This window comes from Portunus trituberculatus, chromosome 18 (assembly GCF_017591435.1).
Source record: "Portunus trituberculatus isolate SZX2019 chromosome 18, ASM1759143v1, whole genome shotgun sequence".
In the NCBI taxonomy this organism is placed as follows: Eukaryota; Metazoa; Arthropoda; class Malacostraca; order Decapoda; family Portunidae; genus Portunus; species Portunus trituberculatus.
Genome location: NC_059272.1, coordinates 4,138,387 through 4,150,969, shown reverse-complemented (window position 1 = coordinate 4,150,969; position 12,583 = coordinate 4,138,387). Strand labels below are relative to the sequence as shown.

Sequence of the window (12,583 nt, the reverse complement as noted above, 5' to 3'; positions counted from 1 at the left end):
TAATAGAAATGTTGTTTTGTGAACATAAATGCATATATAAGACAGTAACACCACCTCCAGTGGTGGTGTTCCCAGCAACCTCAGAGCAACCTGATAGCAACCTTGTCACCGTCCCTCCAAGCGTTCATGGAAGCCATTTGCTGCAGGAGGTTGCTCTGACGTTAAAGAATCTTGGATCCAGCTCCAGGAGCCCTAGAGACAGGGGCGGGGAGCCAGCTAATCACAGTGAAGCTGCTGCGTTCGGTCCCTCACCTGGCAAATTCAAACCCAGAAAATTCGCTAAAACGGATGTGGTTGTACGTTATGCGGACTTTTTGGTCTAACTTTATATAGTATGTTAAACCAGAAATTTGTTAGACGAATGTTCATTAAGCGTTGTATTACTGTATATACTCCTTTGTGAAGAAAATACCTCTAAAGAAAACTATTTAGAATTGTCCAAAGACAGTGTTCAAAATATTAAAAAGTTGAGATGATACACTTATATATCTTAATAATATTCATGGTCATGGCAAGGTGACTGAAATATTTACCATTTTTCCCCATGTCCATGCATTTTAATGTGTTTTAATCAATATATATGCATACATAGCAGGTTCATAAAAGACCTACACTTACCTAGAGTAATTACCTTTTCTGAGGGTAAAGTGTAGTCTAGAATGCCGAGTAACAACGTGAGCACTCATTGAAGGTCCATTGTTGACATGTAGACTGGTGTGGGATGTGGGACCCCTATGTTGAGCTGTGAAATATAAACAAGGGCCGGTGTGTAGTCCAGGTTTAGAGCAGTCTATGATGCTAACCAACACCAACTAGTCAGATATAAATAGCCATTAGATTTTTTTTATTTATTTATTTAATTTATTTATTTATTTTATTTTATTTGTTTATTTATTTTTTTTATTTATTTATTTTCTTTATTTTTTTTTTTTTTTTTTTGTCATTCTGACATACTATACCTAAGAACACAGGCAGTGGTTATGAAAAAAAACTCATTCCTTAACCAGATCTTCCAAGTGTGCCTTTTGAAATTAGTAGCCTACATTTATAAATGTCCATATCATAGTGTATTTAATGTTAGTTAGCATTTATTATCAGTGATGACCTTGCCCTATACCCTAGTTGGCTTAGACCCTTGGAAGGCTTATGGACCTGATGGGGTTCCTTCTGTTCTCAAAAACTGCCTTTGTGCTTGCACCTTACCTGGCCAAACTCTTCCAACTTTGTCTAATGATTTCCATCTTTCCTCTTTGCTGGAAGTTTGCCTACATTCAACCAGTTCCTAAAAGGAGTGATCGTCCTAATTCCTCAAACTACTTCCCTATAGCTTTCATCTCTTGCTTGTCTAAATTCCTTGAATCTATCCCCAATAGGAAGACTTAAACATCTCTCACTTCACAATCTTCCATCCGATCACCTTTCTGTCAAGGATGTCAAAGATTATTGATAGAGTCTGGCACAAAACTTTGATCTTGATCAAAACTACCCTCTTATAGTTTCTATTCCTCTCTCTGCAACTTTATCTCAAGTTTCCTCTCCAACTTTTCTATTGCTCCTGTGGTAGATGGCCTCTGTTCTTCTAAATCTATTTATTAACAGGGTTCTCTCTTGTCACTCACTCTTTTCCTATTATTCATTAATGATCTTATAAACCAAACTTCTTGCCCTATCCATTCTTACCCTAAAGATACCATCCAACACTTTTTCATTTTTTTCCTCCATCCCTAGCCATCCCTACACTTTTCCACGTCTTTTCAGAGATAACCAACCCTTAGGGAGTTAACAGATCCTGCAGAGATGCCATAGAATGCCTGTCTTCTGATCCCTTTAAGATTTCTTGTTGGGATAGACAAAACTCTCTTAGACCTTTATGGGGACTAGCAACTTAGTGGGCCTTTTTTTCAATTTTTATGTTGCTCTTGGCAAACTGTCTTCTCTTACATTAAAGAAAAAAAAATTAAATGACTGATTTTCTTTTTTTAATTCCCAGGAAGGGATTTGTATGAAGCAGCCATGACTCTCCTCAATGAAACCAAACAAGACAGCACTCAGGCATACACACTATTACAATCTGCAGCTGAACTTGGTCATCCCCTTGCCCTTCAGAAGGTGGCATGGGCCCATCTCTTGGGCAACCATCTTTCCCCCAATGTCAGCAGGGCATCTGAGATCTTTGAGAAGTTAGCCATGGCAGGGTATGCTGATGCACAGATGGTAGGTAACTTTACTGTTTTAAACTTATAGTGTTCAATTTTCTACCTAGCTTTTTTTAATTTTTATTTATATTTTAGGTACTGTTTGAGGACAAAAATCTGGTGTCAGTATAGAAAAAAAGAATTTACATGAAAGTATATCCATTCTTGCTTTTCAAAGAAAATTTTAAAAAATTACTCTTTTTCTTTTCTTTTTGTACAGGGTCTTGGATTCATGTTTGCTACTGGCATTGGTAAAAACTCTAGTCAGGCCAAAGCTCTGGTTCACTACACCTTTGGCGCACTAGGGGGTAGCCAGCTTGCCCAAATGGCTTTAGCCTATCGATACTGGTCTGGAATCAGTGTGGCTTCTAACTGTGAAACTGCTCTCACTTACTACCGGAAAGTCTCTCACACAGGTAGGTACTGCACAAGTACAAGATACATGAATATTTGATAATTACTCAATGTATTAGGTTTTGAGGAACTGGGGATCATAATTTTGAAAGTAAAGAACAAGTAAAATTTCAAATTTCAGTTAGATATGAATAGTATTATAGTAACACTATTTTGTACTATGTGTTTATATGCAACCCCCCTTGTGGATTTAACTTTTCACTGTCCTGCTAAATTTACTTGTGCCAAATATCCTTAAAGGGGTTGTTGCACTCAAAATTTGGTTAACAGATACTAATAAACATTGAAATAGATGACCCTGAATTATAAGTAAACTTCTTATGGTTATTACCATACTGTATTTAGTATTTTTATCTAGACATCCTTCTCCACATCACAACAACCATCTGTCCATCAGCTTGCTCACCACAACAACAATTATCTACCAGCCTGATGAAACACTGCTCTTATTACTACATCACCATGCCTGAATTAATGTATATAATGAATTGATATTTGGTTTTATACTTTTCCATGCAATCTTTCATTTTATAACAATAAAAATTACTTAGAGATTTTTTTTTGTAGATAATTTTGTACCATGGGTATTTACTAGTCTTGAATATGCCTCTCTCTTTGCTGCATTTTAGTATTTATAGAGTACTGCTTGGATCGTATTTTGTTTGCATATAGAAGACTCAGATAAACCACTAGGTGACAAACAGCCGTATATTGTAAAGATTGAGGTATTCCCGATATACGATTCACCATTATACAAAATTTCACTTCTATGATATGGGGTTCCTCCCTTAATGTACAGGAAAGGGACTGAGAAAATGTACACAAATACAGGTAACTCGATTTACGCGATAGATGTGTTCCAAGAGGCATCGCGTATATCAAAGTTTGTGTAAAACAAACTTGTAATTCTCATAAGAAACAATAGATAATAGGGGGGATGCGGGATGTGGTCCAAAAAAATTCATACAAAATGCTCTATTTATTTGGGTAAATTAACATGTTTTTATTATTTACCATTCTAAATAGTAGAAGTGTATCTAAAGTAAAGGGAAAAGCAAGAAATAATAAGAGAAAGCAAAAAATAATAAGAGAAAACAACAAAACAAAGAATACGTAAACACAACACTCACTGCGTCACTGCCTTCACCACTCACACCACAGTCAGTCACCATCTCCCTCTGACCTTTTCCACTTTATCAAAAATCCACTTATCAAAAATAACCCCACAGTATAAAAGTAAACACTAGTAAAAAAATAAATGCAGGATGCCAATGTCCCTCACAAGCACATGCCATTGCTATCCACATCCTAGTCAAGGACGTCATCATCCACCTGCGCTTCCTCTGCTTCCTCCGCTTCCACGGGATCGTCCACATCCTCTTTTGGTACTACATCTCCCACTGGTGTTTTCTTGAAAAAAATTGCAGCATGATGGTCTGGCACTTTTTCTTGGAAAATTCTTTTTGCATCACTGTGTAGCAGAAGAGTGCGTCCATGGCAGCGGAGCTCCTACCTATCGGCCAGATATGGAACTCTCTGGCGCGCAGTTTGAAATTGCGTCTGGCACTCTGTTTGAAAATGAGGTTGGACCAAATTGCGTATAAGCAGACCGATCGTGTAAATTTAATTATAATATTTTTTCGGTTGCGTATTAACAAAAATGCGTAAATCAAGAGTTACCTGTATAAAAAATGCACCAACTGAATAATAGAACCCTATGTTATAAATAAGATTGGGATTGGGACCCACCAAGACTGACCCCTGAGACCCCTCCACAAGGGCCCCCATATAGATCATTCCTGCATTGCATTCTTTATGGCATCTTTACATTTCACCATCGTGTGTCCTGTCAGGTCAGGTCACAACTAGGTGTGTATGTGTGTGAGAGTACATGTGTGTGCACCACAAAAGAAGTGTTGGGTGTGGGGTGTGTTTCTGTCTCTGTCTGGAGCCTAACTGACTGATCCCAGCTCCTAGGATGGAGGTTGAGGCAGGCAGGATGGCACACTGTGCTGGGCTCCTAGGAGAGAACACGTGTATCCTGTCATTTCAGATAACTTTATTTATTCATCTTAATTTTAGTGCTTTATTCTTGTTTTACTTTATTTATATAACACGTGTTTTATTAATTTAGGCAGTAATGTATTTACATACGATATTATATAAAGATACACAATACTACAGTGGGAGTTACCTAAGTACAAACATTATTTATATCTTAACTTTATTGCTTTATTCTTGTGTTCAACTGATTTATGTAACGTGTTATATGACTTCATATAATAACTATATTTACCATATTTGATGGCTCATAAAGCACTTTATGGCACACATTGAAAAAAATAAATAAAGAAAAAAAAAATAAGTAAAATAGATAAATAAATGAGCAGATTTAAGCTCTGAATATGAAGTGAAGGATTTCACCTGATACTTGAAGGCTCACATGATTTTAGATCATTATTAGATCCCAATATTTTCCATTTAAAAACTTTTATCCTTGCTTGTAGGCTACATACCAATCCTGCTTTGACTTGTGGGATGTAAACATGTACCTGGCATATGGCATTGGTCGTGACTGTGAGAGAGTCAGAGACTATAGGGCTAATGATCATAATTTTTTTTATCATTTTTTTTTTTTACACGCATGCAAGGTAAGAATGTGAAAAGATAATGCAATTTTAATAGTATGAAAATGCGTCATACCTCAAGGAATCATGGCATCACACTAAAGAACAGTGATGCTTGCCTGTGTCAAGATTGAGATCACCAACACTGAACATGTTTGTTTTTGTTTGTACAGTGCATGGTCACTTGGCAAATTCTTTCTGACTGGTGTAAGTATGACCTATTACATATTGGTACCTTGAAAGAAAGAGTTGTTTTGTGGTGTACCAATCATTACTTTTTTTTTGCATCTGTGAAGATGGCAGGGGTTTGACTTTTGAGTCTCTGTTACCACCAATATTGAACCTTGGCCTCATAGGATGCAGGGTCATTTCCTGAGACTTTTCTGGAGAAAAAAGTGCATCTTGTGAGCCATCAAATACCTGGTACCTATAATATTTAATACTTCTTATGTTTGTTTGGGACTTGTATAAAGATACAGGCAACCCTCGCTTAACGAAGGTTCACACAACGAAATTTCGCTACAACGAACGTTTCCTTTTACTACCATCTGCTCGTTTAACAAACACCAAACTCGCTTTAACGAAATTTTATCCAGGTAATTTTTTCTGAGTTTGAAAGCCCTGCCGTATCACGCAAGCCGAAAGGCTTTTGAATACACCAGTGCCTCTTGTGGACAACACGCGCACCATTCACTCCCCCTAGTTCAAAACAATAACAGCGTCAGCAGTAGATCGTCTTCCCCCTTGCTCAACGTGCCACCAAAACGCCCTGCAATGTCGCCTAGCGTTGCTAAGAAGACCAGGAAGTCTCTTACTCTCGAAGTGAAGCTGGATATTATTCACAGACACGAGAGAGGCGAGAAAACTAATAGCATTGCTTCCCACCATGGCTTGACTCCATCTACTGTCTACCATTTTCAAGTCAGCAGACTCTATTAAGAAGGCTAGTGAGATCATATCTTCCTTGCAAGCTAAAAGAACCACCTGAACTCGTGACTCTGCAATGGATAAAATGGAAAGCCTTGTGGAAATGTGGTACATAAGTTTTGTATGCGCTACAATGATGAACCGTTTGTTTACATTCCACAGGTTCCCAGCTAGTGTCTTTCCTGCTCCACTCTCCCTCCCTTCATAAATTTAAGATCATCAACATTATAAAGTTACTTACATACATACATTAGTGTACACTATAATGACTTAGTCTTAAATTAAACTGCTTAAATGTTTAACTTCATAACTTTTACTTTCATTAAACCTTTTACTGTACTATGATGCACTCTCGCTTTGTTTACTCTCAATGGAAGCTCAAGTCAGGGGTTAAACTTGTTATAATTGGTTCGGTTAACAAAAATTCGTTTAACGAAGGTTTTTTTTAGGAACGTAACCCCTTCGTTAAGCGGGGTTTGCCTGTATTGGAATGCATTACTATTCATTGTATGATCGTTTGCCTTACAATTGGAATTTCAGGAACCAATTACAATCATATATCAAGAAATACCTGTGTGTGTGTGTGTGTGTGTGTGTGTGTGTGTGTGTGTGTGTGTGTGTGTGTGTGTGTGTGTGTGTATATATATATATATATATATATATATATATATATATATATATATATATATATATATATATATATATATACAGTGATCCCTCATTTATCACTGTTAATGGATACCAGAAACCCCGAAGGTGAAAAACTGCAAAGTAGGATTTGCCCCCCCTAGGAATTTTGGTGTATGTGTGTGTGGCTACCACAATGTTTTAAATATGTGAACAGTATTTATACTTTACATATACAGTATTTTACTTAAACCTATCTAATTATAAAACCTTATACAGTAATTATACATTTACTCTCTCTCTCTCTCTCTCTCTCTCTCTCTCTCTCTCTCTCTCTCTCTCTCTCTCTCTCTCTCTCTCTCTCTCTCTCTCTTTTTTTTTTATTTACAAATTGATATTACAAAGGTAAAAATAGTAAATAGCTCTCTCTCTCTCTCTCTCTCTCTCTCTCTCTCTCTCTCTCTCTCTCTCTCTCTCTCTCTCTCTCTCTCTCTCTCTCTCTCTCTCTCTCTCTCTCTCTCTCTCTCTCTCTCTCTCATACGATATGTAACACTCACCCTCTTCTGTCCTCTTTGATCATATCGAAAAGTTTCACTTTTTCACTGATGGTCATCATCTTCCTCTTCTTCTTGGGCTCACTAGAGAAAGCTTTCGCAGGGGCACAGCATTTAGGCGACATTGTAAGGGCTTAACAACTCACTGCTTAAACAAAAAAAAAGTTACTGTGAACACAACACTAAGATACAGTATGCGAGACAGTCAACAGCGTGGACGAAACTGGCGAGATACAACAAGGGAAGATGTTGGGTGAGGCTGTGATGATGCACAGTCAATCAGCTCTCATGATAAATCCACTCGTGCTCTCATTGGTCGATCTTGCGCCAGGAACCAATCACATGCCTTGTATGAGTGCCCGTGGATATGTACAAAGCCTCTGAGTCAATTCATCTCTTTGTTTGGCATGCTGGGAAACCTCTCTCATGCATCAACCTGAAACCGTGTTTTTCCACAATATGACTGTATTTTTTCACTTTTATTGCAAACCGCAAAGTGGCAGAGGGAACACTGTATATGTATACAAACAATATAGTGATCGCGTTTATTGCAGTTAATGGATACCAGAACTCCCTGCGAAAGGTGAAAAACAGCGAATTAGGATTTGTCTCCCTTAGGAATTTTTGTGTATGTGTATGTGGGTACTAGAATGTTTGAAATATGTAAACAGTATTTATACTGTACATATACAGTATTTTACTTAAATCTATTTAATTATAAAGCCTAATACAGCAATTATACATTTACTCTCTCTCTCTCTCTCTCTCTCTCTCTCTCTCTCTCTCTCTCTCTCTCTCTCTCTCTCTCTCTCTCTCTCTCTCTCTCTCTCTCTCTCTCTCTCTCTCTCTCTCTCTCTCATACGATACGTAACACTCATCCTCTTCTGCCCTCTTTGATCATATCCAAAAGTTTCACTTTTTCACTGATGGTCATCATCTTCCTCTTGGGCTCACTAGAGGAAGCTTTTGCAGGGGCACAGCGCTTAGCTGGCATTGTAAGGGCTTAACGAATCACTAGTTAAACAAAAAAAGTTATCGCAAACACAACACTAAGATGCAGTATGCGAGACAGTCAACAGCCTGGACGAGACTGGCAAGATACAACCAAGGCCCATAGAATAGAAGGTCGACCTATGAGGTGTTCAAAATGTGTCTGATATGCACATCCGTGACATCAGTGGGTTCACAAGTGGTCTGAGTGGGGATGTTGGCTCAGTTAGCAAGCTGCTTGGTAGGTGTTGACGTGCTTCTCTCTCTCCCATTCTCTCTGTTCTGCGCCAACATCGGTCACAATGCCGAGTTGTGCAGTGCGTGACTGTTTTAATTATCAGTAGTATATAATATGTAGTATGTGATAAATGAAAACCATTATTATTTTTTTTCGTGGTAAGTTTGCACGTTAGTCTATTACATTAGTAAATTTCTGATGTCTAGTTATTGAGAGGTCCCCATTCAGTTACTTGTGTAGATATAAATTGCCTGTTATATATGTAATGTAAAAATGAAATAATAATAATAATAATAATAACGAAAACAGCAACACTGTATTATTATTAATAATAACAAGAGCAAAAGTTTAATAATAGTAATAATAATAATAATAATTAATAACAGCAAGAGTATTGATATCATTAAATATGATAATGATACAATGGTCAAAGAGAGAAAACAGAGTGCTCTGACAGTTGAGAGAGAGAGAGAGAGAGAAACCTGGCAGGTAGAGGGTGCAAGAGAAGCCTTCACAAAACTTGTCTCCTGTGTCAGTTAAGTATGATTTGCTCAGCAGGCAGAGGGAGAGCGTGAGGTTTCCATGCAAGAAAGACACGTCCCGGGAGGAAGCTTCCCTGTTGGTGAGCATGCTGACGCCATTAGTCCCCCTTCTCCCCCTAGAGATGCGCATAGGTCGACCTTCTGTTCTATGGGCCTTGGATACAAGGGAAGATGTTCGATGAGGCTGCGATGATGCGCAGCTAATCAGGTCACGGGATAAATCCACTTGTGCTCTCATTGGTTGATCTCGCGCCGGGAACCAATCACGCGTCTTGTATGAGTGCCCGTGGGTATGTACAAAGCCTCTAAGTCAATTCATCTCTTTGTTTGGCATGCTGGGAAACCTTCTCTCTCTCACGCATCAACATGAAACAACATGTTTTTCCGCAATATGGCTGCCGATATGGCTGTATTTTTTAAATTTTTTATTGCGAACCACGAAGTGGCTGGGGGAACACTGTATATGTATACGAACAATACATGTACAGTACTTTACGTACATAGTAACATACATTGTCGTCGTTATTACACACCAACTTACCAAATTAATGTACGTACAATATCTGTAAGTGATGCCAAGGACCCCATGATATAGCGAAAAATCTGCAGAACGTATCTACGAATATGTATAAAAAACCGCAAAACAGTGAAGCTGCGAAAGTCGAACCGTGAAATAGTGAGGGAACACTGTACATGTACAGTACTTTACGTACATAGTAATGTACATTGTTGTCATTATTACACACCAACTTACCGAATTACTGTACATACAGTGGGGGAGTTTACTAGGTTTGCGACAGGTATCATGCACTTATCTGTTACCATTGTCAAAGGTATGGTCATACAGAGACGAACTGCAATGCCAAGAAAAATGGTGAGCATCCCGTTTGCTTTAAATGTGCAGGCAACCACAAGTCCAAGGATTGCACGTCTACAGAAAAGAAATGCATAAATTGTGTGAGGTTTAAGAAACAGAATACTGACCACTCGGCAAATAATAGTTGCTGTATTATGTTGGAAAGTGAGATTGACAGGATCAGAAATATTACAGATCATGGCTACTAATGCTGTGAGCTCTATGTTGAAATGTGGTTTATCAAATGTTCAGTCAGTTGGAAACAAGACAATATAAATCAGAACTTTAATTAATGATGAAAGTTTGGATATTCTTGCTTTGACTGAAACATGGCTGAGTGAATATGACACTGCAAAAATTAAAGGAATGACCCCTGACACTCATACATTTGTGCACATACCAAGGAAAGAAGGAAGAGGTGGTGGTGTTGGTCTTTTACTTTCTAGAACATGCAATAAAATTAGGGTGGATAAGTCAGAAAAATGGGAGAGCTTTAAACATATGCAAGTTAGCTGTGAGCGTGGTGGTAGAAAATCTATGTTTATAGTGGTGTATAGACCTCCAAGCCTAAGTGCCCGGTCGTTTATTGACGATTTCAGGAAATACTTGGAACTGCTGGATATGGTGAGCATTAATATTTTTATTTGTGGAGATTTTAATATAAGAATGGATGAACAAGAAAACTCTATAGTGAGGGAGTTTCAAGATATGATGAAATCCTTTAATTTAGACAATAAAGTAGAAAAAACAACATCTGCTGGTGGACATGTAATTGACTTGGTCTTCTGTGACTCAGATCATAATCTTGTTTGAGAAGTAAATGTTGATGAAATCTGCAGGATTTCACCGGTGCACAGGATGGTTACTTTTCAAATATCTTGTAAAAAAAAAAAAAAAGAAACTACGTACACTAAGCGATTAGTGTTTCGTAGGAAAAATGATTTTGACCCTGAGCGGCTGATAGCTGAAGTGTCACAGGCCATTCAGTTAAGAAAGGATGATGTGTGTACTCATGGTAGAGTAGCAGTTGAAAAATGTGAATCTTGTTTGTCTGAATTATATAATGGCAACATGAAAAAAGAATACAATGAAATGTGTCCACTTCATGAAAAGGATATTAAGATAAGAGATCATGCACCTTGGTTTAATACTGAAATTTCCATAGCTAAGAAAGAAAAAAGGAAGAAAGAAAAAAGGTGGCGTAGACTACGAACAGAAGAGACAAGAAGGGAATATATGGACATGAGAAACAGGCTAAACAAACTTGTACAGAGGAGAAAGTCTCAGTACTATAGACAGAAGTCATTAGAGTCACGGTCTAACATTAGTAGATTATATAAGATAGTGGATAATTTGACAGGTAACAGGAGAATAAATAAGTCGCCTGAGGGGTTTAATGACACTGTGCTGGCAAGTATGTTCCTTGACTTCTTTGATCAAAAGATAGAGTCGATTGTGGAGAGCTTTAGAAATGAGGAGTTTGAAATACCCGTGAGTATGCCAATGCCATGGGCTAAGCTACTCTCCTTTAAGCAAGTAAGTGTGGATGAAGTAAAGGAGATTGTACGTAAAGTTAATATAACCTACTGCAATAATGACCCATTACCTATTAGTGATATTATTCAGAGTGAGAAGTTCTGTGAAATTCTGGAAATTTTTAAACTGATTATAAACAGTAGCTTCATGAACAATACCTTTCCTGTCTCTGAAAAAATGGCATTGATAAAGCCAATTGTAAAGTGTGAAATGGATACGCAGTGCTTGAGTTCCTTTAGACCTGTATCTAAGTGCTGTATTAAACCAATTACTCGACCATTTGAAAGTAGTGCAGGCTTTACCGGATAATCAATCGGCTTATAGAAAACTTTATTCGACTGAGACAGCTTTATGCTCAGTTATCAATGATCTGATAATCCTGATGGATGAAGGAAAAATGTGGTTTGCTAATTTTACTGGACTTAAGTGCAGCATTTGACACAGTTGTTCACAGATTGCTTCTTCTAGATTGCAGGTCTGTCGGTATTGATGGAGATGCACTAACATATTTAGAAAGTTATCTTGCAAACAGGCAATACTGTGTTCAAGTTGGTAAATCTTTCTCAGACAAGAAGATTTTAGAAAGAGGAGTACCCCAAGGCAGTGTTTTTGGTCCTATTCTGTTCTGTATATATATACTATTGAACTATCACACATACTAAGAAAACATGACATTGACTTCAAACTGTTTGCTGATGACACACAGTTTTACATGACCTTGAACAATGTAGATAATGTTGAAGGAAAGATAAAACTTATTATGGATGATGTTGGTAGATGGATGGAATCCAAGCAGTTGAAACTTAATCAAAACAAGACTGAATGTTTGATAGTGGGTAAGAATAAGGATTTAAAGAGGATTGATATGTCCACATTATATATTGATGGTAACAGTTTGTGTGTTCGTGATACAGTGAAGGATCTGGGAGTATTATTGGACTGTCATTTATCTATGAAAGATCAAATACAGCAGGTGGTTAAGACGGCAAGATACCATCTGAAAAATATAGGTTTTGTCAGAAAATACTTGGATGAGAAAACTACGAAGATGCTGGTTCATAATCATGTGATAAGCAA

At 37.6% G+C, this 12,583-nt stretch overlaps 1 protein-coding gene across 2 annotated transcripts in view; it reads left to right on the top strand.

Annotated features, from left to right (window-relative positions):
* LOC123505795 (protein sel-1 homolog 1-like) overlaps positions 1-12,583 on the top strand; it is an 84,943-nt gene that overhangs the window by 27,755 nt on the left and 44,605 nt on the right. For both annotated transcript variants that reach the window (XM_045257513.1, XM_045257514.1), the window contains exons 4-5: positions 1,991-2,214; positions 2,416-2,611. In XM_045257513.1, coding sequence (XP_045113448.1) covers positions 1,991-2,214; positions 2,416-2,611 — 420 coding nt within the window. The remainder of the gene's footprint in view (positions 1-1,990; positions 2,215-2,415; positions 2,612-12,583) is intronic.